This window comes from Ambystoma mexicanum, chromosome 14 (genome assembly GCF_040938575.1).
Source record: "Ambystoma mexicanum isolate Mex_15411 chromosome 14, UKY_AmexF1_1, whole genome shotgun sequence".
Lineage (NCBI taxonomy): Eukaryota > Metazoa > Chordata > Amphibia > Caudata > Ambystomatidae > Ambystoma > Ambystoma mexicanum.
The window spans coordinates 457621177-457647217 of NC_090940.1; the positions used below are offsets into that span (position 1 = coordinate 457621177).

The 26041-nt window shown below is 52.4% G+C and overlaps 1 protein-coding gene across 1 annotated transcript in view; it reads left to right on the forward strand.

Moving 5' to 3' along the window:
• DICER1 (dicer 1, ribonuclease III) overlaps positions 1-26041 on the forward strand; it is a 2611056-nt gene that overhangs the window by 1642430 nt on the left and 942585 nt on the right. Inside the window, exon 15 of the mRNA XM_069637684.1 lies at positions 19049-19228. Coding sequence (XP_069493785.1) covers positions 19049-19228 — 180 coding nt within the window. The remainder of the gene's footprint in view (positions 1-19048; positions 19229-26041) is intronic.

A 26041-nucleotide genomic window follows, 5' to 3' on the forward strand; every position in this document is an offset into this window, starting at 1 on the left:
GACACTGGATTGGCATACGATTGGCTAATTTGTTTTTTGGACCAAATACGATAATCTCTGTTTTAGACGGATTTAACTGCAGCTTATTCTCCAGCATGCAGGTTTTAGTTGCATCCGCCTTACTAATTAACTGCACATAGATTTGTGTATGTTCTGCATATGAATGATATTGTAGATTACATTTTGAAAAGAGTTTCAAAAGCGGGCGGATCTACACATTAAAAAGCAAGACGACAAGGAGGACCCTTGAGGCACTCCACACACCACTGGCAGAAGGTCAGAAAGAAATTGGTCCAATTTCACCTGTTGTTTTCGGTCCGTTAGAAAAGATGAAAACCATCCCAGAGCACCCTCAGATAGATGAGCAACTGTGGAGAGTCTGGAAAAGGAGGGTCTTTAAAATTGTCCGTGTCAAAGGCTGCCGACAGGTCCAATTTAACAAGCATGCTAATGTCACCCTCGTCGGCAGCCCTCAAGATATCGTCCCACACTGTGACCAGAGCTGATTCTGCCACATGGCCGGGTCTGAACCCTGACTGGTATGTATCCAGAATGGCATGCTCTTCCACAAAGCTCTGGCGCTGTGTTGTCATTATCTTCTCCAGAATTACTGCAGACCAGCAATTGGACGATAATTGGATAGGATTTTGTGGTCCAAAGATGGGTTTTTTGAGTGGGGTAATGTACAAGTTTCTTTAGCTCAGATGGGACACTTCCTTGAGTCCATGAGGTGTTGACTAGAGAGTGGACAATCTCACTTAAGGCTGGTATGTGCCATTTAGCCAGATATGCCGGAATGGGATTGTAAATAAGGTTTGTAAGAGAATGTGGCAGATGAGGGTTTTGCATCCAATTTAGTTTCCACATTACTAATCTTTTCCTGACTATGTGGTGACTGAGAGTCGATATTCGTACGAATTCTGATCCCTTTTTCTACCATTCTGGGTGGGGAAGGTTCCTTTGTTGCGTTGTCTTTGCCGGGCTTCTTATAGAAATCCCACAAAGGTTCCCTGAGTGCCAGGCAGGACAGGAAGTGGGCGAGGTCAACCAAACTCCTCATTGGATAGCCACCCCCGAAGTTTGAATAGTGCATGGGACATTATTGATGGACTCTCACCTGATTAAATTCGAAGGTCCTGTAGCAGAAACCCAGAGTCGACAAGTGGAACAAGAAGACTCCGTAGAGGTGGACAAAGCAGGACGTTGCCAGCACTTCCAATGACTGCCAGAGCCTGTTGAGTTCCAGTTGCTGTCCGAATCTCGTCACTCCAATCGATAGGGAAGATCTGAAGAAGATGACCTCCTCCCATAGACTGGTTGTCCTAATCACGCTTGAGACAAGCTGCAATTCGCGCGATCCCCAGAAGAACTCTGACCTCCAGACCTGCAAACCTCCAATTCCTAGGGTCCTGTGCTACATCTCTATACAACATCTCCTGAAGCGCGGTTTCGTCCTGCAACTATGAGGGCAACCTTCCAAGTCTGCAACAAATCTGATTGGCTCCATAGGGTCCCCTCACCAGAGGCAAGGACTGAGAAACGGAATACAATTGACCGCCACCATCACCCTGAAGATCCATTGCTGGGCCTCCCTCTGTACGAGTGCTGTCACAAGATCCACCAAAGTCACCTTCTCCACATCACCAGGCCTGAAGAACAGGAGACAGGGTCTGCTGTCACATCACCGCTGGAACCGTCCTGGAGCAACACCTTCTCCAGCATAGGGCCTGGCATGGATTCACATGCTCATGAATATTCCCTGTCGTCAGACCGGGAATCGTCGGTAAAAGAAAAAACTGTTTCACTTTCGCTTACAAACTGTCATTCTCCTATAAACCAATCACTGAGCTCTGGGTCATACTGCCCCCAGCCAATGACTGCCCTCTCCCTAAGCCCTCCTCTGGCAGCCATCTTCGGATTTTTACTGCACGTTCAAGTGTTGGGAGTCCTTGTGTTTTGCTCCATGAGCTTTTCTACGTTTTCATTCTTTTTTCGATAAAAAAGTGCCTATTTTCGTCAAATAGAGCGTGTGTGCTCTTTCGTTCTTTGACCAGCAAGTGGGGATCTGTTTGTAGGTGTCTTTCAACACCCTTCAAGGGCAAGAATTGTCGAGAGTTTCATCGAAGATATTCCAGAAAGCCATCAGGCCTACACTGCACCCCAGACCATGTCGGAAGAGAAGGAGGGAGGCTCCTATTTCAAGCTCTGCTCCAGCTATGGATTGAGAAACGTATTTGTGGAGGACAAACACTCCCAGTGCCTCTTCTGTCTCCAACCAGACCACATGGAAACAGATTGTGAAATCTGCCTTGGATTCTCCAAGCACACCACCAAGGATTGTCACAGTAGGTTGGCGGCATAGCTCAACGCCAAGGCCTCTACCCCATGCGGCAAGCAGGGGCATCCCTGACCCAGTACCACCCGGTCCGAAGAGCGGACTTCTAAGTCCTTTGAGGGTACTCCATCCATGGGGGCCCAAGAAAAGGCCAAGCACTGCAAGTCTGTTACCATCGGAGCCACGTGCAAGCGGGTCCCCCGACGAGCAGGGCACGCTCATCTTCACTGTCTGCCTCCATCGCCAGTCATTGCTCCAGTTCCTACTCCCAAGAGGAATCTGGCTAACCTAGGGAAGCTGCAGGAGAAGACCAAGGTGTAGGGAAAGGTGTTTGACCTGCCCCTGAAGGCCCCGGTGGTCCAGGCAAAGTCATCCTCGACGATTGAGCTGGTGGCGGCCGCCCTCTCGAAGGCGAAAAGGGGCTGACCCTGTCGAGGGGACCCCGGCGGCGCCAAGAGTGGCCCTAACCCCAAGGTGGGAGGCCTTGGCCAAGCCGGTGGAGAAAACGCTGAAGAATAGCATGCCATCCCTAAGCCCGAGACCGACCCCTAAGGATGCAAAAAAGGGCAGGGTGAGTGGAGGCCTAAAACGTGCTCCGGGGCGCATGGATATTTCCTCCTCGGACGAGGAGGACCTGGTGTCCGTTCACACAGTCCCGGAGGACGTGGGGAACGATGATGGTGAAAATGCTGAGGGCGATGACAACAATGACGGTGGGAATGCTGCCGACGATGTGGGTGCTGGGCCCAGCAAGCCTACCCCCCTCGACACCTCCCAGTGAGGTATGGCTGGACATTCTTTCAACTCTCCAAACACTGGTATCGGAGATCCAGAAGAGGATGCCAACGGCAACCCTGGCTTTGGCCCCGGTGGAACCGGGGCGGCCGCTGGCGAAGAGAAAATGGCACCCTACGCCACCTCATGAACCGCTGCACATGCCCTGCCCCCCTAGGGGTACGGGGACTGACACAGTGACGTTGGACAAGGTGTAACGCTCACCTGGTATCCACAGGGACGCCACCCGATCTGGTTGGACTGCTCCCAACCTGGATCCGCCTCCCCTGGGTTCTCGTTCTGCTGAGGGTCTAGTCTGGAATACAGGAGTTCTGGTTTAGACCACAATCTCTTCCTCTCTGGGCCCACCTCCCTTGCAAACCCAATGACCCTCTTGGAGCTTTCCTCACCTTGGATTTCGAAAAGATGCGCTCTCCGTCCGGCAGTTCTGTGCAGGGGTGCGTCATGGATGGGGCGCTTTTCTGCCAAGTTGCTTCACTGGCGCGGGCCCGAGAGTTCAGACCTTCTGCGACTCAGTTCTTCAGGTAAGTCTATTGTTCTTGATAATTTGTCCGTAATTGTGTTTGCCCCTGTTAATGTCCTCTTTCTCTCTTAGGTGCAGAAGGGATGATAAAGACATCGAGCCGGTTGATGGGGCTGTGCTCGAGATGGTAAGTGAATGCGCGGAGCACGGTTTTATGTGCGCTTTTGCTGTTTGCTAACCTGTGTTCTTCTCTTGCAGGCTGCCGTGATGTTCTGGATGGTGAGCGGCCGGGCGGATGTGGAGCGATGAGTAGATGTTGTCCGGGCCGCCGTCGAGTAAGTATGAGAGCTAACCCGCCTTGCCTTTCTCTTGCAGGTTGATGGAGGCCGACACACGAATAAACCAATTGCGAGTTCCGCTCAGGTAAGCGTGCTTCCAAATGATGCTTGAATGAGGGATGCAAACGCTTACTAATGTTGTCTTTCTTTTTCCTCCTCCAGGTTGCGCCTTTCAAGAGAGGATGAGCTTCCGAGGTGACACTGAAGCGATCGACAGGAGCTGGATTAACTAGCAGGTAAGGATGGCTAATGGTGTTCTTCTTCTCTTCATCTTTTGCAGGTGCAGGCCTGGAATGCTGAGGACAGATCACTGTGAACGCCATGCTGCGAGTGCAGAGCAACGCGAAGCGTGTGCTGCAGCCCGGGCGTGGCTTAAATAGTCTGCAGGTATCCCAGGTACCTTCAGGGCTGACCACACCATTGATGCTAGACCACATGGTTCAGTTCTGGAACTGAACCATGTGGGGGCAGCCATGTTGTCCCATTTCCATTGAGAGCTCCAGCACCAGGACTGACTCCAGGAGAGTCTTGGGTGCATGGTTGGGCCCTTGGGGCCATGCAGGGACACTGTGATGCGGCCCAGAGGCCCTGAGTACCAGGGCCAGGGGTTATGGCCATGACACACGGATGACGACAGCAGAGTTTCTCCGCCTCCGACGAAGTGGGGTTGTTCCAAGCCATGGTCGCCAAGAAGGAAGGTATCCTATGCCAGCTTTGTGAGGCCAAGAGGAAGAGCATTCTGGTGGTGCCTCTCCTGGACGACGTGTGGGATGAGGACCTGCCCACGATGAAAAACCCGGCCTCATCCTGGGCGAAGAGGGACAGGCTGGAAAATAAGTGCTGGAGTCCGCACCCAAGTGCCTGCAGTCGCAGCCCTCCCCTGACTCTGTGTTCTCGGAGGCTGTGAGGAAGAAGTCTTCCAATCCCCCATCTTCAGCCTTCGTTCACCCAGACAGCGAGGGGAAGAAGTTGGACGCCGTGGGTAGGAAGGTGATATACTCGGCGGCGACGACAGTCAAGGCAGCGAATGCGCTTACAATCCTGGCCAGATAAGACAGGGAGCTGTACTATAAGATGGCCCTGCTGCTGGGTAACAGTGTCTGCCTAGTCGTCGTGGCTGGTTGAAAACCACCAAATTTCAGCAGGAAGTCCAGACAAGGGTTCTGGATATGCCCTTCAATGTGGACAACCTCTTTGGGAAGGCCGTCAACAAATCATTGCAAGCCATTAAGACCGACACAGAGACGGCCGTGCCCTTGGCACGCTGCAGCAACATTGTCCTTCTTTTCATGCCTCAGGCGGGAAATCCGAAACGTCGTCGAAGGGTTTCGGCAGGGATCATCTTTCTACCGCCAGCCCACCCGTTCCACGACCCATGAGGCCTCCAGGGGCTGTTCCAAGGCTTTCAGAAGTGGCCGTCGTTGTCGCTCCCAAGGCGGCATGGCAGCTCCGAACCAAGATTGAACCGACGGGACGTCTAGCCCCCAGCCATACACCGTAAGGGAGGCGGGCTGGCGGGCTTCGTCAGTGAGTGGGAAAAGATCTCCACTGGCCGATGAGTACTCTCGCCCACAGACACACCCTAGAGTTCCAGCAGAAGTGTCAGTGGATACCACCGGTGGCTCGGCAGGAGCAGCACATCCCTCAGCTCCTGCACGAAGTACGGGCCATGCTAAAAAAGGGGCTGATAGAGCTGGTTCCTGGTTCCAAAGCGACTCCGGGGCTACGCAGTCTACGCCAGATACATCTTGATAAAGAAGACCGGGGGCTCGAGGCCCATTCTAGACCTGTGGCGCCTCACCAAATACCTCAAGTCCCAAAAATTCAGGATGGTGATGTTGCAGCACGTATTCGGTTAACTGGAGGAAGGAGACTTCTTGTCGTCGCTGGATCTGGAGGACACATACTTACACGTCCCCGTTCACGAGAGAAGCATCGGAAGTTCCTACGTTTTGTGGTGCAGGGAAGGCACTACCAGTTCAAGGCCCTTCACTTCGGGCTGAAGTTGGTGCCCAGGGTGTTCACGAAGTGTCTGGCGCCAGTGGCGGCCCATCTGCATCTTCAAGGGGTACATGTGTACCCATACCTCGACATCTGGCTCATCTGTGCCAAGTCCAGGGAACTAGCCGCCAAACACACAGAGAGGACCGTCCGGCTGCAGACAGATCTGGGGTTCTCTGTCAACTATCCAAAATCCTGCTTGATACCATCCCAGAACGTGGTATTCCGGGGGGCCAAGCTCAACACGGTCTCCTGCCTGGCTGCCCCCTTGGAAAAGAGGATAGTGGCCATGCTGGCAAGGTGCAACGGCTGTTGGCACTGAACACTGCCACGGTGCAGACTATCAAGTCGCTGCCCTTCATGATGTCATCTACCTGATCCGAGTTTGCGGATGCGACCTCTTAGGGATTTCCTGGATGCTCGGTGCATCCAGGTGTCCGGAAGCTTGGCAGACTAGATTATTCTCCATGAGGAGTTCCGTCGAGCGATAAGGTGGTGGGGCATGCGCTCCAACATCGCTGTGGGCATGGATTTCCAGAGCCCCCCCATACCAGGAGATGATCACCACGGGTGATTCCCTGGAGGGCTTGGGAGCCCACACGGGACATCTCCACGCCAGAGGCCTGTGGCTACTTGAGGAGAGGGATCTCCACATCAATTTCCTGGAGCTGTGAGTAGTGTTCTGGGCCCTCAAGTCGTTCCTTCCGTCCCTCAAGGTCAAGGCAGTGAGGGTGTTCACGGACAATACCACCACAATGTTCTACATCAGGAAACAAAGGGGTACCAGATCCCTGTCGCTCTCCAGAGAGGCGCAGGATTTTTGGAACTGGGCAGTCACCCAAGAGATGTTCCTTATTCCTTTTCACCTGCTGGGAGTCAAGAACACCATCACCGACTGCCTCAGCATGGAGCTGCGCTCTTGCCACGACTGGGAACTTCGACAGTATCAAGTGGAAATCCTCTTCCTCAAATGGGGCAGACCACAGATCGATCTGTTTGCGATGGTGATGAATTTCAAAAGCCAGAGATTCGCCAGCAGGTTCCACCAGCCGAGGAGCATGGGGGGGCAAGTTTTGCTTCCCGTGAGAATGCCTGTTCCTGTACGTGTTCCCTCCGTTGCCTCTCCTGCTGCGAGTCATTAATCAACTCAAACAGTGCCGATGGCGGATGTTCCTCGTCGCCCCGGTGCGGCTGAGGCAGATTTGGTGACCGGATCTCCTCAGCATGTCAGCGTCTCCCCCGGTCAAGCTGCCGGTGGTCGCAGATCTGCTTGCCAGAGAAGGAGGCAAAATCCTACATCATGACTCAGGATCGCTGAACCTGAAGGCTTGGCTCCTGCAGCCCTAGAGTTCGGAGGGGGTACGAGCTGCCGGCGTACTGCAGAGAGGTCCTTGACAGGGCCAGAGCGCCATCGACTTCAGTGCTACGGACACAAGTGGAAATGTTTTGCGATGTGGTGCCAGACGTCGAAGATCAACCCTCTGAGGGTCTTGACTCCACAGATTCTTCTGCACTTGTCCTTGGCCAAGGCGGGGCTGGCATACGCCTCTATCAAGGTGCATCTGGCGGCTATCTCCTGCTACACCATGTCTCCAGGACGGTCTTCTCTTTGGTCCCACCGTCTAGTCAAGGAGTTCCTCAAAGGACTGTTTCGATCGTTCCTGCCGGTGAAAGTCCCTGACCTGGCGTGGGAACTCAACGTAGTGCTGGCGAGGCTCTTGGGGGCTCCATTTGAGCCTATACATCAGGCCCCTCTTAAGTTCCTTTCGTGGAAGACAGCTTTTCTTGTGGCCATCACCTTTACCAAGAGGGCAGGTGAGATCCAGGCCCTTTCCTGCAAACGGCCTTATCTGATTTTTCACGACACAAGGGTGGTGCTGTGGATGCACCCCTCCTTCATGCCAAAGGTTCCGTCAGAATTCCACCTAAGCGAGCCTTTGGTGTTGCCTGTGTTTTTTTCAAAACCTTTGTCGCCGGCTGAAAGGACTTTGCACTCTATGGATGTGGCTTGTGCGCTGAAGTTCTATGTGGCACACACAGAGTTTCCGGAAGACATCTCAACTGTTCGTGAACTTTGGTCCTGTGATTCCTGGGGAAGCCTTGTCCAGGGCTGCCATCTCCAGGTGGCTCTTCGGTTGCATCAGACACTGTCATCGGTTCGCAAACCGACCGCTGCCCGGCCGTCCGAGAGCCCATTCCACCAGAGCGATTGCTGCGACAACGGCGTTCCTGTCTGGTGTGTCCCTGCTGGACATCTGCAGGGCTGCTATGTGGAGGTCCACGCATATCTTCATAAGATTCTACTGTGTTGACAGGGATTCCAGAGAGGAGTCCAGGGTCGGCCAAGCAGTGCTACGCAACCTGTTTGCTTGAAGGCGAGCCTGTTCCGGAGGTAAGAGTATTTGCTTCTGTTGAGCCTTGCCACCTCCCGTGGTTGTTAAATGTTGTACTGCTATGTATTCTTTATTTATGAGCATGTGAATCCATGCCAGACCCCATGCTGGTGAAGGAATAAGTTACTTACCTGTAACTATTGTTCTCAAGCACGGGTCTGGCAACCCTCCATCCTGCCCCTCTGCGGCTCTTCATGGTTATACTGCCACTTTATGTGCTACTAAATCTGAATATGGCTGCCAGAGGAGGGGCTTAGGGAGAGGGAAGTCATTTGCTGGGGTCAGTATGACCCAGAGTGCAGTGATTGGTTTAGAGGAGAAATACAGTTTGTAAGTGAAAGTGAAACTGTTTTTTCTTTTACCGAGGATTCCCGGCCTGCCGACTGGGAAAATTCATGAGCATGTGAATCCATGCCAGACCCATGCTGGAGAACAATAGTTACAGGTAAGCAACTTGTTCCTTCTGCATTCAAAGGTTACTGTACACTCATGGTATAATCTACCCGAGCCTGCTTGGGTGATCATGTGACTCTGGCGACTGCAAATAGATTGTATGCTGCTACTCCTCAGGTGTACCCATAGAGTAAAAATGGGGGGACAACACTCTATACTCTTAGAGGTAAACACCGGCTTCCACTGGACACTGGTCCCTGTGCATCCATTCAGGGGGTCATCCTAACCTCCCTGAGCCTACTTGTAACCACTGGATTTACTTACCTGCAACTCTAGGTAATCCCTCCTAGACCCTAGTACTCTGAACACTGCGTTTTGCTTCTTCCCCTCTTTTCCCTGCCAGCCCCCACAGCCGCTGGTGGTGGCTCCTCTGACATTTGAGAGATTCCCGCTAGGTAGGGTTGGACTATTAGACAGGATAGGGTTGAAGTTATAAAAAGTTATTAAGCATTTGGAAAGTTTGCATATATCTTTCCAGTTCAATTACTATCTGATGTTTTACTGTAAAAGCTACTCTAAAGTTATTACCTAAGTGCATCTGTGGCATTGAACAGGTATTTCAAGTGATCTTGTACTGTATCTATGTTTGATTTATAGTACTTAACTGAACTTAGAACTGTAACGGTGTACCTTACTGTTTATAATACATTTCTTTTTGTATATAACTCCTAAGTGTTTGTGTTTTCTTGAACCGAGGTATGCTCTGAGGTATTTGTACCTAACTATAGCCCTCCTCCCTCCTTATGCCAAGCCTGGCTGGTCGCCACTCTACCATGCCCTACTGCTGCCTCCTCTGTTCCCATCGCCACTTCCCTCATCCCCAAAATGTACCCTCTCCTTATTCCCTACTTAACCACCTTCTTCAACACCTTCTTCTCCTCCGCCACCTTTCCTTCAGCTTTCAAACACGACACCATAATCCCTATCCTGAAGAAACCTTCTGCTAGCCCCCTTTTTGCCTCAAACTTCAGACCAATCTCCCTTCTCCCCTTTATCTCAAAGCTCCTCGAGCGCCTAGCCTACTCTCAACTTTCTGCTTTCGTCTCATCCCACTCCCTCGTTCCCACCTCTCAATCTGGTTTCTGCCCTAAACACTCGACTGAGACTGCCCTCACCTATGTCCTGAACTCTCTCTTCACTGCTCGCTATGCTAAGCAATCTTCAATTCTCACCCTCCTTGATCTTTCTGCAGCTTTTGATACCGTAGATCACCCCTTACTTCTTAGCACCCTGTACTCCTTTGGCTTCAAAGGCTCTGTTCTCTCCTGGCTCACCTCTTACCTCTCCAATCGATCCTTCACTGTCCCCCCGGGCGGCCGAACCTCCTCCAGTCTCCCACCACTTCTACGCTGATGACACCCAAATCTTTCTTACCTTCTCTTACTTCACATCTGACCTCCACCACACACTCTCTTCTTGCCTCGTGGCCATAAAAAACTGGATGCCATCCCACTTTCTTTCCCTCAATACTGACAAGACTGAGGTGCTTTTCTTCCCTTCTAACACTCTCTCTCCTTCCCCCCCTCCCTTCATCCACTTCCCACCTTCCAACCTCCCCATATCTACCCATGCCCGCAATCTCGGCCTCCATCTCGACTCCTCTCTCTCCTTCTCCAACCACATCTCTATAATCTCTCAAGCCTGTCGTCACCACCTCTTGAACATCCGCAAGATCCGCTCCTCTCTCACATTCCATGCTTCCAAACTCCTAATCTCATCCCTTATTTTCTCCCGCCTCTTCTACTGCTCCTCTCTCCTCTTTGGACTCCCTGTCTCTCACCTAGCTCCCCTAAATTCCATCTACCACTCCTCTATTCGTACTCTGTCTCCTCGGCCCTCGAGACTCTATTTCCTCCTCTCTCTCTCAACTTGACTGGCTTCCCTTCCTCTCACAACTGAAATTTCAATACCTCTGTCTTGTCTACAAATCTCTCCATGACCTGGCCCCCCTACCTTTCTTCCCTTCTCTAATTTGACCCCCCCACCACTCTCTCCGCTCAGCAGACCTCTACCTCCTCACTGTACCGCCATCCCATGTGCCGCCTCACGCTTCTGCTCCTTCCAACTCTTGGCCCCCCTACACTGGAACTTTCCGCTCTCCATCCTCTCCACCCCTACCTACTCATCCTTCCACTCCTCCCTGAAAGCCCTTCTTCACTCCCCCCCTGATTCCCCTTCCCTACCCCTCTCCCCTTCTAGCCCTTGCCACCCTCCTTCCCCTCCCTCCTTCCCCTTCCCTAATGACCTCAAATTGGTCACTGATACCACTTGGGGCATTGAGGACACCAGATCACTCCCCCTTCTCCTCCCCCTCTCCCCTTCCTCCCTCTCCCCTGACCTCAAAATTGACACTGTAACCTCCTTTACCTACCCCCCTCCCATCACCTTCCCCCACTCTCCCCCTCCTCCTTGTACATTGTTCTACATATTGTTCTAATGACTTGTTTCTTGTTTGTAAATATGCTTCTCTCACTTTTGTACCGGTTGTTATACTGTAAAGCGCTTTGGCTTAAAGCGCTATATAAATTCAATAAACATAAACAAAATAAACTTCTCCAGCATAGGGTCTGGCATGGATTCACATGCTCATGAATATTCCCCGTCGTCAGGCTGGGAATCCTCGGTAAAGAAAAATCAGTATCAGTTTTGTTTCTGATCTGTCTTTCGTAGTAGTAACCAATCACTGATCTCTGCGTCATACTGACCACAGCCAATGACTGCCCTCTTCCTAAGACCCGCCTCTCGCAGCCATCTTCAGATTTTTACCGCACGTTCAAGTGTTGGGAGTCCTCGTGCTTAGCTCTCGAGTTTTTACTGCGTGTTTCGCGCTTTTTCAGGTGAATTTTCACATTTTTTTCAGTTAATCGAGCCTCAAGCTCCACCGTTTCTACTCCCGTTAACGGCTACCCATTGCAGGATTTTCCTACGCCCCTCAAGGGTGAAGATTTCATCGAATCAACTTCTTGGAGGATTCCAGAAGATTCACGGCCTACTTCGAGATGGCCCAGGACGCGAGTTCGTCACCCGGACCCAAGCTGTTTCGCAGCTGCCCTGGATGCGGGCTGCAGAATGTGTTTGAGGAGGACGAACATTTGCGATGCCTCAATTAGAACACTACCGTCGATCCCGTCTCGCCAGCTGGTTGGAGAAGGGCTCAACGGGTGAGAAGAAGAAGAAAGGGTCCGAGGGGGCCAAACACCAGGCCAAGCGCCGTGAGTCCGCTGGCTCCGGAAGCGCCGAAAGGTTAGGCTCTTCGGTCGCCAGGCAGGGCGCGCCTTCCCCGGCACCGTCAACCACGGGCCAGCGCTCCGGTTCGGGGAAGAGGAAGTCTGAGACCCCGGGTAGGCTTCGGGAGAAGCCCCGTCCGATCTCGGAAGAGGGGGATTGAGGCGTCGCCCCTCCTCCTAAGGAGAAGGCCCGGGACGCACCTAAGGTGGTGAAGGCCCCTACCCAGCAGGCAAAGGCCTCTATCGAGGCAATCGCGGCGACTCTTGCCAAGCCGGCAGAGACCCCGCCAGCGGAGACTGCCTCCGGGACTAGAGTTTCCCTGCCGCCAAGGAGGGAATCCTCTTTTCAGCCCATCGTCATGGCCACCATGATGGAAGAAGCGAGGGGGGGCACGGTAGCCTCCTCGAGCTCGGAGTCAGCCTCGCAGGAGGGACTGACCGAGGCCGTGAGGAATCTCGAAGTCCAATTCGAGAAGTTTCGATCCCGTAAGGAAGATCCTCGGGAGATAACCGAGGAAGACGACGATGGCGAGGAAGAGCAGCCTTCCCTTCCGGCGCAGCCGGAACCTAGGCCTCAGGATAGCTCGGGGGCCATTTTGTCTGCAATCCAGTCCTTATGCTCTAAGATAAGGACGAGATTACCACGGCCCAGGCCGGAGGACCCGCAACCTGGCCCGTCGGGAAGTCCTCAGAACAAACGACGGAGGACCCAACCCTCTCCTCCACTCGCCCCCGTAAGGCCTACAGTTCCCTCTTCATCCTCCCACGAGTCGGGAGATGACGGTGCGATGGGCTCGACGACGGGTTCTGCCGTCTCCCGACGCATGGGCCTCGCCGCCCGACGAGATTGGCTCATTCCACGACATGATCGCTAGGGCGTCCGAATTGTTCCAGCTCTGCCCGGAGGAGCAGAAAAAGGAAGGTTTCCTCTATCAGCGCCGGGAGGCCAAGAGGAAGACTGTCATTGCGCTGCCTCTAATCGATGACATCTGGGAGGAGGGCCGGTCGGCGCTCAAGAACCCCTCCACGGCACCAGCCAAATGGGACCGGTACGAGAAGAAGTACCGGGTCCCCGAAACCGCTCCCCTGTGCCTCAGGGCCCAGCCAACGCCAGACTCGGTCGTCTCGGCGGCGTCGAAGAAGAAAGCGGCGGGGTCAGGAGCCTCGACGTCGAATTCCCCGCCGGACGGCGAGGGAAAGAAGTTGGACGCCATGGGGCGGCGGGTCATTTCGTCGGCGGCGACGACGATCAAAGCGGCCAACGCCCTGGCGATCATGGCCCGTTACGATAGGGAGCTCTGGTTTAAGCTGGCCCCCATATTGGACTCCCTACCGGACGACAAGAGGTCCGAGGCCCTGGAAATACTTCAAGAAGGCGAGGTGGCGTCAGACCACGCCATAACGGTGGCAACCGATATTGCCGATACCAGGTTCCGCCAGCTGGGCAACGGTGTTTGCCTACGACGACGGGGTTGGCTCCGGGCGACCGACTTCCGTCAGGACGTCCAGGCCAGGGTGTTGGACATGCCGTTCAACGGCAGCAACTTGTTCGGGAAGGCGGTGGACGAATCCCTCCAAGCCATAAAGACGGACACGGAGACGGCCCGCGCCCTAGGAGCCCTTCAGCAACGACGGCCCTTTCGGAGCTCCAGAGGCAGACAGGGTGCCTCCAAGGGATCCAGCGGTGGCTCGTCGTCCTACCGCCAGGCGGCACGCTCCTCGTCTCAGGAGGCCTACAGGGGTCGCGGCAAGCAGGGAGCGCCTAGCCGCCGTCGGCAATGTGGCCAGGGCGGCAAGGCCACCACCTCCAAGCAGGACTGAACCGGCCGTGGCCTCGGACCCCCACCGAAGCACCCCGGTGGGAGGCCGGCTGACGAAGTTCGTCGGCGTGTGGAAGTCCATCTCCACCGACCGTTGGGTGCTGGATACCCTGGCAAGAGGACACTCTATCGAATTCCTGAAGAAGTGCCCTCACGTTCCACCTGTGGCCAGGAAGGAAAATCACGTCCCGCAACTGCTGTTGGAAGTACGGGCGATGCTCAGGAAAGGCGCCATCGAGCTTGTCCCGAAGAGGCTCCAGGGCTCCGGGGTGTACTCAAGCTACCTCCTCATCAGGAAGAAGACGGGCGGCTGGCGCCCCATCCTGGACCTTCGTCGTTTGAACAAATACATCAGGTCACAAAAGTTCAGGATGGTCACCCTCCAGCACGTGCTGGGACAGCTGGAGGAAGGCGACTTTCTATCGTCGTTGGACCTGGAGGATGCTTACTTCCACGTTCCCATCCTCCAAAGTCACCGAAAGTTCCTCAGGTTCGTCGTCCAGGGGCGCCACTACCAATTCAGAGCACTGCCGTTCGGATTGAAGTCGACCCCCAGGGTCTTTACCAAGTGCTTAGCACCTGTGGCGGCGCGGCTGCGCCTGCAGGGGATTCACGTCTACCCCTACCTGGACGACTGGCTCATCCGCTCAAGGACGAGGGAACTCGCCGTCGAACACACTGCGAGGACCGTCCAGCTACTCACAGACCTGGGATTCGCCATAAATTACCCAAAGTCCCACCTGGTGCCGTCGCAGGTTGCCCTGTTTCTGGGAGCGAAGCTCGATACAGTGAGGCGCATGGCGGCACCGTCGGAAGAACGGACGAAGACCATTCTAGGCAAAGTGCAGCATCTGCTAGCCACGGACGTGGCCAGGGTGAGGTCCATAAAGTCCCTCCTGGGGATGATGTCCTCTTGCATCTACCTGGTGCGCCTCTGCAGACTACGGATGCGCCCTCTTCAAGAATTTCTCGACGCCCGTTGGATGCAGGCGACGGGCACCTTCGAAGACAGGGTCCCCCTCAACGAGGTGTTCTGGCGGGCGATTCTGTGGTGGGGCGTTCGAGCGCACCTCACGGCGGGCAAGGACTTTCAGACGCCAGCGTACCAGGAGACGGTGACGACGGACGCCTCCCTGGAAGGCTAAGGCGCCCACACCGGAGATCTCCACGCAAGAGGCCTCTGGCTCCCAGAGGAGAGGCTCCTGCACATCAACGTCCTGGAACTCCGAGCCGTGTTCTGGGCTCTCAAATCGTTCCTCCCGTCGCTCAAGGGCAAGGTGGTGCGGATCTTCACGGACAACACCACGACAATGTTTTACATACGGAAGCAGGGAGGCACCAGATCCCCAGCCCTATCCAAGGAGGCACAGGCTCTGTGGCACTGGGCGGTCGCCCAGGGGATGTTCCTGGTTCCCTTTCACCTGGCAGGAGAAAGAAACACCATCGCCGACTCGCTCAGCAGGGAGCTGCGCGCGTGTCACGAGTGGGAACTGCACCAGGATCAGGTGGATCAACTCTTCCGACGATGGGGCAAACCTCAAATCGACCTGTACGCAACAGCGACGAACTCGAAGTGCAAGAGGTTCACCAGCAGGTTTCCCCAGCCGAGAAGCATGGGCGATGCGTTCTCGTTCCCCTGGGACGGCCTATACCTGTATGCGTTCCCTCCGTTGCCGTTGCTGCTTCGACTCATCAACCAGCTCAAGAGGTCCCGGTGCAGGATGATCCTCGTCGCACCGGTGTGGCCGAGGCAGATCTGGTTCCCGGACCTTCTGGACTTGTCAACGTCCCCTCCCATCAAGCTGTCGGCGGACGCGGACCTTCTCTCCAGAGAAGGAGGCGCCATCTTCCACCACGACCACGCATCGCTGAACCTGCAGGCTTGGCTCCTGCAGCGCTAGAGTTTGGAGGCTACGATATACCGGCCGATTGCAGAGAGGTTCTTGCAAAGGCCAGGGCGTCCTCGACTCTGAAATGCTACGGTCATAAGTGGAAGAGGTTCTCTATCTGGTGCCGAGCACAGAAGATCAACCCCTATGGATTACAGCCCCTCAAGTACTGCCGTACCTGCTATCGCTGGCAAAGGCTGGGCTAGCCCATGCCTCCATTAAGATTCATCTGGCGGCGATCTCCAGATATACCAGAACCACAGGACGGACGTCCCTGTGGTCCCATCGACTGGTAAAAGAGTTTATGAAAGGACTGTTCCGGTCGTTCCCGCCGGTGAAGGCCCCGGCGTGGGAACTTAACGTGGTGCTGACCAGGCTCATGGGGCCCCCATTCGAGCCGATGCACTCCGCACCGATGAAGTTTGTGTCGTGGAAGACTGCATTCCTGGTGGCCATTACCTCCGCACGACGAGTCGGAGAGATCCAGGCCCTATCCTGCAAAGCACCGTACTTGACTCTCCATGCCTCGAGGGTGGTGCTTAGGACGCACCCCTCCTTTATGCCCAAGGTGCCGTCGGACTTCCATCTTAACGAGCCCCTGGTGTTACCTGTTTTCTTCCCGTCTCCTTCGTCGCCGGCCGAGAGGACTTTGCACTTGCTGGATGTGGCTAGAGCACTGAAGTTCTACGTGGACCGCACAAAGAGTTTTCGGAGGACATCACAGCTATTCGTGAACTTTGGACCTGTGAATCAAGGGAAGGCTCTCTCGAAGTCTTCTATTTCCAGATGGCTCTCCGGCTGCATCATGCGCTGCCACCGGTTGGCTAACCGACCGCTGCCAGGCCGTCCGAGAGCCCATTCGACCAGAGCGATCGCTGCTACTACGGCGTTCTCATCTGGTGTGCCCCTGCTGGACATCTGCAGGGTTGCTACGTGGAGGTCGACGCACACCTTCATGAGATTCTACTGCGTCGATCGGGATTCCAGGGAGGAGTCCAGGGTCGGCCAAGCAGTGCTGCGCAACCTGTTCGCTTAAGGTGAGACTGGTGAGGAGGTAAGAGATGCTTAATGTTGAGTTTTTTGTATTGCTTAATGTTGAGCCTTTTGCCACCTCCCGTGGTTGTGCATGTGTGTACTGCTATGTATTCTTATATTCATGAGCATGTGAATCCATGCCAGACCCCATGCTGGAGAAGGAACAAGTTACTTACCTTTAACTGTTGTTCTCCAGCATGGGTCTGGCATGGATTCACATGCGAACCCTCCCGCCTACCCCTCTGCGGCTCTTCACTTGGTCATACTGCCACTTCACGTGCTACCAAATCTGAAGATGGCTGCCAGAGGCGGGGCTTAGGGAGAGGGCAGTCATTGGCTGTGGTCAGTATGACGCAGAGATCAGTGATTGGTTACTACTACGAAAGACAGATCAGAAAAGAAACTGATACTGATTTTTCTTTACCGAGGATTCCCAGCCTGACGACGGGGAATATCCATGAGCATGTGAATCCATGCCAGACACATGCTGGAGAACAACAGTTACAGGCAAGTAACTTGTTCCATACCTTTGGTTAGTTCAGGCTGATCCTAAAAGGTAAATTAACAAGGCGGGGGGAGGGCCTGGGAGTCCCTCTGCCAGACATTAGTCCTGGTTACGAGAGATTTACCCAGAGTGTTTAGCTCACTATCTTTCACAGAGAAGAAATATCCCAAACATATCAGTCTTTGCAGCCCATCACTGAAATGCTAGGCAATTCTCCTCTGAACAAAAGTACAAACAGCAACACCAGACACGTGTTTCAGTCTGGTTTGACCTCATCAGTAGGGTGGAGCTGTGCCTCTCTAAGAATAGTGAGCAAGGGGTCCACGTCTGGATTCCCCCAGTAACTTAGGGTGAGACCCAAAGTTACTTAAATATGCAAATTACCAAGGGGGGTCCTGGGTGTCCCTCTGCCAGACATTAGTCCTGGTTAGGAGAGACTTACCCAGAGTCTTTAGCTCACTATCTTTCACAGAGAAGAAATATCCCAAACATATCAGTCTTTGTCCTGCCCTGGGGAAGTCCAGCACTGAAATGCTAGGCAATTCTCCTCTGAACAAGAGTACCAACAGCAACCCAGATATGTGTTTTGGTCTGGTTGAACCTCATCAGTAGGGTGGAGCTGTGCCTCTCTAAGTTAAAGACTCTGGGTAAGTCTCTCGTAACCAGGACTAATGTCTGGCAGAGGGACTCCCAGGACCCCCCTTGTTAATTTGATCTTAAATGGTGTAACCTTGTGCACCCAAGGTGGGCTTTAATAAGTCCTGTTCCAGACAGTGACTTTTGTGAAAAGAAAACTAACTCTACCCTCTTGCTTTGTTATAAAAAGCATTTGTGTACACTTTGCACTCAGCATCAGGAAGATGTATCAGAGGAGAAAGAGTTGGAGACCTGCCCACTCACTGGTTAGTGATCAAACGGACCATATGTTGTGCATGGGTTTTTGTAATAGTATTTTAAGATGGAATTTTAAACTGTTGTGTATGTACCTGGAATAAGTAGCCTGTCGACAGGGAATATTCAAAGTAATGCGAGTCAGTGAAAACATACCAACAATGTCAAGAGTCGCACCCTCCCATTGGATAAACAAGGCTTTTTTCACAGCTTGGGCAAGTTTAGGTCGAACTGAATAAATGGATGCTAACTTCTATCTGACTATTTGGCTCTGTTACGCTCTTAAAACTGTTTTTTCTTTTGTTTATTTCCGTTTTGACATGTGCTTTGCTTGTTCTTTAAATTGGGCACCTTGATAATATCAGGTACACTTGCTTGTCTGCGCAGCCCAATTACACAGAAAGTTGAACTACATGGTCGAGTAGAAGCATATTTTATATCCATCACATTTTTTTTCCTGTGTTACTATTTTTTAAATTGAGAGTCAAACTTAACTGTCTAAAAAGTTGCTCTAATAGCAACACTGTTTCGATGAAGGAAGATCCTAAACCATTTTTTTCGTTTTTTGCTAATCCGTGCTTCTGAGCAGCAGTGTTCTAATTGAGGCAAGTCTATTGTGATCTTTGGAAAACTCTACCATCTCATTGTACTTACTAGTCTTTGTTGTATGTATCGGAGTCTTTCAGATTTGTTTTTCTTTTGCAAACTTCTATTTTTGAACTTCGGTTGTTTAACAGATCTTAATTGTAATTTCACTAAGGAAGACATTATTTAGCATCTGTGTGAACGTTGTCTTTTGTACTTGGTAACAATTAATCATAAGCAGTTTACAGATTCTAAAAATGAACTGTAAAATTGATTTTACTGTGATAAATATGTATATTTAAATTTTTCTGATTGCAGATTCCAGAATGTTTGCGTGATTGCTATGCCAGACTTGATCAGACATGCTATCTGTATGTAATTGGAATGGTTTTAACCACCCCACTACCCGATGAACTTAATTTTCGGAGACGTAAACTGTATCCTCCAGAGGACACTGCAAGATGCTTTGGAATACTAACAGCCAATCCTATACCTCAGGTACAGTTGCACAGCTAAGAGAAGCCTCTAAAACGGCATATTGCGCAATGGCCAAGTTCTCCAGCATAAAATATATAGTTATATAAATAAATGTTTGCAAAATGTAGACTATTAGATTGTTGTTCCCATGCCAACATGCTCCATGTAGTTCGTGAGATACTCACAAATTTCTGTCTTTCTGTGCATTGTTGGACCTGTTGTCTTTGATTTGTAATTGAAAAACACCTCAAGAAGTACTAGAATATACAGAAAAAAGTTAACTGGATAAGCATCTCTTGTATGTTATGGGGCATTTAATCACTCTTCTCCTCTAATTTGGACCATGTCTGCCTTGACACGACCCCACACCACCCCCAAATCCTACTTCCAAGTTACCACACTACTGTTTTAAGTTGTTCAATTAACCTTGCATTGCTTGCTTTGTGCATTTTTTCAAAAATATTGTTTTACATAAAGTATCAAGTAGCTTTCAAGCAGTGCCGGAAACTCCACTTGTGTAGACCTGATGTTTGAGAGTATAAGATTTCTCAAGTGTGCCTAACCGAAGTGCCGTGATATAGGCATTTTTCCAATATTGCGAAAGAAAAAAAATGTGTAGCTCACTGAATTGAACAAAAAGTGATAAATAACTCAGCAAAACCATACAATTAATCTCATTGTCAACAAGTAAAAATATAAAACTGACCGCACTCATTTTTATTTAAGAAATGTGCATCACTGATCTTAATGATTTCTTGTGGTAAATAAGTGTATGAATGAGGCAGTGACATCAAGCAAAAGTAAAACTGGCCCTTTCTACTTTCATGATTGTCTAGAACTGATCCCTTCATCTGAAAGTTTATTCATGATCCCATTCGTCCAGGAAAGTGGACAACTGATCTCCTTACCCCATTTAAATTATATAACTGATTCCATTTATTTCATGGTCTATATGTTTAATTACCCCCATGCCTCCTACATCAGAGTTGAGTTTGATTGAATCCCCTCTTATATCTCTGAGTTGAATGCTGTTGAGACTTGAGTGTCGTGTAGGCAGAAGAGGCCTCCGTCCCCAAATGCCGCACAGAGAGAACCTAAAGCCACTCTCTGTGCAGCCGTTGAGGCCACAGGCGAAGATGTTTTAGTCCGGGACCGCGAACCTCTGGGACCCCACGCTGCTGCAAGAAAATGCGGATTAAGTACCAAGCAAGAAACAGTAACCACAGTGTTTAGGAAAAACGAAAAGGTCTTACCAATCAGGGTCAAGGAAGAGGTAGTGAACCTAGTGGAGAGGTCCGGGACCCACGTGGACTGAAGTACCCAAGAGGAGTAGTTCTCAGTTGTTCGCCTGTTAGCAGGAGCTGTGGAGCTATGAGGCAAGAAGTCCAAAGAGCCAAGGTGCAAGAGGGAGATCCAGGAGGCAGTCCAATAACAGTCCGTGGTCAAGAGCCGGATATCACTATGCAAACAAATCCAAAGGGGTAGATCCAAGAAGAGTCCAGTAGAGCAAGCCAGGTCGATTCCGTGAGCGATCCAAAGGTGATCCAAAGGTATGTAACGCCAAACAGGATGCAGAGCACAGCTGTGAAGCAACGAGTACCTGGGTTTCCGGGTTTAAGTACTCCCGCTTCTGATCACGTGATGCGCGGCTGAGTCACGTGATCGGGCAAGAGCGTCACGTGACCTTACAGTCCCGCGACGCGGAAGCTCAATGCTAGCCCTTCGCGATCCTAGGCGCCAAGGTAATTGCCAATGAAGAAATGGCCGTAGCCTGACAGCCATCCTGTTACGGACCAGGCGCGGGTGCGCTCGCAAGGCGTGTGAGAGTCCACGTGAGTCCCGGAGAAGGGGGGGAAGAACGGGAAGAGCGAGACGGGGGATGGGGGAGTGCTTTGGGGACCACATGATGAGGGATCGTGACAAATGCTTCCTGAATTTCCGTTGATGTTCGAGATAGAATTGTTACAATACCCTCTTGCGTAGTTGAACCTCTGAGATTATGAACACATTCTATTTGGCCCAGTTCTTGGCTTTCTCTCTGCCCTCTTTGCTCCAGCTTCATCCTGCCCCCACAAACTTCCAGCCCCAGGTAAAATTTGAATTATTATAATTCTAATTGTTATCCAGCATGGGGTCTGGCATGGATTCACATGCTCATGAATATTCCCTGTCGTCAGGCCGGGAATCCTCGGTAAAAGAAAACACAGTTTCACCTTCACTTACAAACTGTATTTCTTCTCTAAACTAATTACTGAGCTCTGGGTCATACTGCCCCCAGCCAGCGACCGTCCTCACCGTAAGCCTCTCCTCTGGCAGCCATTTTCAGATTTATACCGCACGTTCAAGTGTTGGGAGTCCTCGAGTTTTGCTTTGTGCGCTACTTCTACACTTTTTTCGTTTTTTTACGCAGAAAGTTTCTATGTGCTCTTCTCTCCATCTGTCGACAGCGGGGACCCGTTTGTCGGTGAATTTCAGCGCCCCTCAAGGGCAAGGATCGTCAATGTTTCATTGAAGTTTCTAGAAGGCCTTCGGGCCTACTCTGCACCACCAGCCATGACTGAGGAGAAGGAAGGAAGGAAGATCCCTTTTCAAGCTCTGCACCAGATGCGGACTACGGGACGAGTTTGGAGGACCAACACCTTCAGGGCCTCTACTCTCTTGATCCGGACCACAAAGAAGGAGAGTGTGAGATCTGCTTCGGCTTCTCCAAGAAAATGATGAAGAATCAACACAGTAGACTGGAGGCGTGGCTAAACATCAAGGCCTCTGCCCCATGCCCTAAGCAGGGTCATGTCTCACCCAGGACTGGCCGGTCAGAGGAGCGAGCTTCATCTGTGGGGGCCGAAGATGAGGCCAAGCACTGCGAGTCCGCTTCCATCGTGGTTGGCCGGCAAGCGGGTCCCGCGATGAACAGGGCACGATCAACGTCACCATCCACCTCCATCACCAGCCAGCGATTGAGGTGCTCCTCATTGAGGAAAGCGTTCAACCCGGCTAAGCTGTGGGAGAAGCTCGAGAAGCCGAGGACGGAGGAAAAGGCAGCCGACCTGCCCAAGAAGGCCCAGGTGGCGCAGGAGAAATCCTCTACGAGAGAGCAGCCACCGCAGCTCAATCATTGAAGGCCAAAGGGGTTGACCCCGTGAAAGTAGCCCTACTGGGCCCCGGGTGTTCCTGCTGCCGAGGTGGGAGGCCTCAGCGGGGGCAGTGGCAAAGCCTGCTTGCACATAAGAGAAGTGGATGCCGTCTCACAGCCCGGCCCGGCCTCTCAGGGTGCCAAAAAGGGAGGGGGGGGGACAATGAAGTCCCAGGTCAGCCACAGGCCATCCCCCCGACCATGGAAGTTTCATCCATGGACGACAAGGTCCTGGAGTCACTGCACACGATCCACGAGGACGTGGAGGAGGATGGCGGCAACACTGATGGTGACGACTTGCGTGTGGCCTAGTGTTCTGACCATGCCAGCTCAGCCGAGAAATGTATCCCTGGACATCCTATCGACCCTACATACATGGGAGTTGGAAATCCAGAAAAGAATGCTGCAGGCCCCAGTCCCTGCGGCCCCCAATCAGCCACTGGATTAAAAGAGGAAGTGCCATCTGACGACCCTGTATCAACCTCTACATCTGCATCCGATGCCCCCCCGTAGACACGGGAACGAACACGACGACAGACGATGGCGATATTGTCACGACGGGCGGATCTCCCCGGACAGGGTGGGGTCGTTTCAGTCCATGGTCACCAAAGCTTCCGAGTTTTTCCAGCTTACAACCGAGGAAACCAAGAAGCAGGTTCTCCTGTACCAGAGGCGCAAGGCCAAGAGGAACACCATCCTGGCAGTACCGCTTTTGGACGACGTGTGGGAGGAGGGCCTGCCTCTCTTGAAGAATCCTAGCATGGCCCCGACCAAGCGGGAAAGACTGGACAAAAAGTACAGGGTGCTGGAGTCCGCACCCAAGTGTCTGTGGTCCCAACCATCGCCGGACTCTGGTTTTGGTAACCGAGAAGAAGAGGTCGTCAAACCCTTCCTCGTCGACCTCAGTCCCTCCGGGCAGCGAGGGGAAGTTTGACGCCCTGGGGAGGAAGGTTATGTACACCACAGCGTCGACCATCAAGGTGGGCAGTGCACTGGCAGTCCTGGCCAGGTACGACAGGGAACTATGGTGTAAGCTGGGCCTGATTCTGGAGTTCCTGCCTGATGACAAAAAGATGGAGGCGATCAACCTCTTCCAGGAGGGAGAGGTGGCTTCAGACCATGCCATCACAGTGGCGCAGGACATCACCGAGAAGGGTTCCGGCGGATGAGGAACGCTGTCTGCCTCAGTCGTCAAGGCTGGCTGAAGGCCACAAATTTCTGCCAGGAGGTCCAGGCGTGGCTACTGGACATGCCCTTTGATGGTGATAACCTCTTTGAGAAGGCCGTTGACAAGTCCATCAAGTCAGGTACGAAGATGGCCCGTGCCCTGGGCACTCTACAGCAACACTGCTCTTCCTCTTCGCGCCTCCATAGAAAGTCAGGCAGGTCGACAAAAGGTTTCTCCTCGTCGTACCGCCAGCCCTCCATGTCCACAACCCAGGAGGCCCACAGAGGCAGTTCCAAAGCCTACGATGGAGGTGGTCCGCGCCGTTATCGCCCTCAAGGCGGGACGCCACCCCGAAGCGGACTGAACTAGCCAAGACGTCGGGCCCCAACCATGCACCCCGGTGGGAGGCCGGCTGACGGGATTCATCAGCGAGTGGAAAAAGATCTCCACTGACAGATGGGTGCTGGAGGCTCTTGCCCACGGACATACCCTGAAGTTTCAGCACAGGTGTCTGTGGATCCCTCTGGTGGCCCGGTAGGAGCAACATATCCCTCAACTCTGGGAGGAGGTACGGGCCATGCTGCGAAAAGGGGCGTTAGAGCTGGTTCCACAGCTACTCCGGGGCTCCGGAGTCTACACCAGATCATTTTTAGTCAAAAAGAAAAGTGGGGGCTGGAGACGCATTCTGCACCTGCAACATCTCAACAAGTACCTAAAGTCCCCAAAATTCAGGGTGGTCACGATGCAGCACGTGCTTGGCCAACTGGAAGAAGGAGACTTCTTGATGTTGCTGGACCTGGAGGACGCCTACTTCCACATCCCCTTTCACAAGAAGCACTGAAAGTTCCTACACTTTGGTGCAGCGATGGCATTACCAGTTCAAGGCCCTCCCCTTCGACCTGAAGTAAGCCCCCAGCGTGGCACCGATGGCGGCTCATCTGCGTCTACGGGGATACACGTATACCCGTACCTGGACGACTGGCTCATTCGGGCCAGTTTGCAAGAGTTGGCTGTCGGACACAGAGAGTCGACCGTCCAGCTGCTGATGCATAAGGGATTCTCAATCAATTATCTGCAGTCCTGCGGGACGCCATTGCAGAGCATGCTGTTCATAGGGGCCAGACTCAATACAGTCTTCTGCCTAGCATTGCCCTCGGAGGAGAGGGTAGTGGCCATTCTGGGGAAAGTGCAACGGCTGTTGTCACTGAAGACCTCCACGGTGCGGACCATCAAGTTGCTTCTCGGCATGTCGTCTTGCATCTACCTTATCCGGCTCTGCTGGTTACGGATGCAACCTCTTCAGGAGTTCCTGGACGCTTCCTGGGTTCAGGTGTCCGGAAGCTGCACGCACAAGATAACGCTCAGTTGGGTGGGGGGGGGGAATGTGTTTGTGCTACCTTTCATTAAGCACTTCTTTGCCGGATTGAGCTGGTCCTCTTCCCCCCCGATGGATGCTGAATGCGGCAGCTGAGAGTGAGAATCTTCTCTTGAAGTGATCTTTCCTAGCAGGATGCTTTATGGTGCTCGGATACCAACTGATTCTGCTGCAGTGTGCTGTTGGCCATCCTCAGCCGCACACACACATCAGTCCTTTCTAAGGCATTGTGTCCTCTGACAAATTCTTCATCTTAGATATATCCCTGTATAGCACAATTGGCAATTGAACCTTTTCACCAGCAGACGGCTTGGTGGTACCTTGATGACGTCTTTCCACGATGAAGAGGTAACCTCTTCCAGCATACATATAATGCAGACCACCCCATGACCTCAGTGCCAAGGAAGTATGAAAACCTAACACCAGGCATTGCTACTCCAGCAAATGGAAACGTTTTATCATCTGGTGTAATGGCAAAATGGCAAAAGCATCCATCCTATTGAAGGCACACCAACACATATTGTCCTCTACCTAACCCACCTGTTCAGGTATGGTTTTCAGTTCCCTAACGGTCCACGTAGCTGCGCTTTCAGCATACACCACGTCCCAGAAGAAGGTTTTGTGGTGGAAGATTCCAGTAATTAAAGCTTTTATGGATGGGGTAAAGAAGCTTCATCCCCCTATTTCCAACACAGCTCCCGGGTGGGACCTGAACGTTTTAATTACCAGACTAATGGGGCCTCCATTTGAACCAATACATAAGGCTAGCCTTAAAGCACTCACCTAGAAGACCGCTTTCTTGGTGGCGATCACATCGATAACGGGAGTTAGTGAACTGCAGGCCCTTTACGTTCAGGACCCATTCGTCACAATTCACTAAGATATGATGGTTCTGTGCACAATTTGCGGCTACATTTATGCTACATTTATTTCAAAGTTCATGTAAACTAGTCCATAGAACTACCGGCCTTTTTCCAGAACCCCACTAACCTGGCAGAAAGAAGCCTGCACACACTAGACATGAGGAGAGCGACTATCTGTTAACTGGAAAAGACAAAGCCACTAAGGAAAACAAACCAGTTTTTCGTTTCAGTGGCAGCTGGTAGAGAAGAGGACCCTGTCTCTAAATCAGCTATTTCAAAGTGGATCGTAAACTGC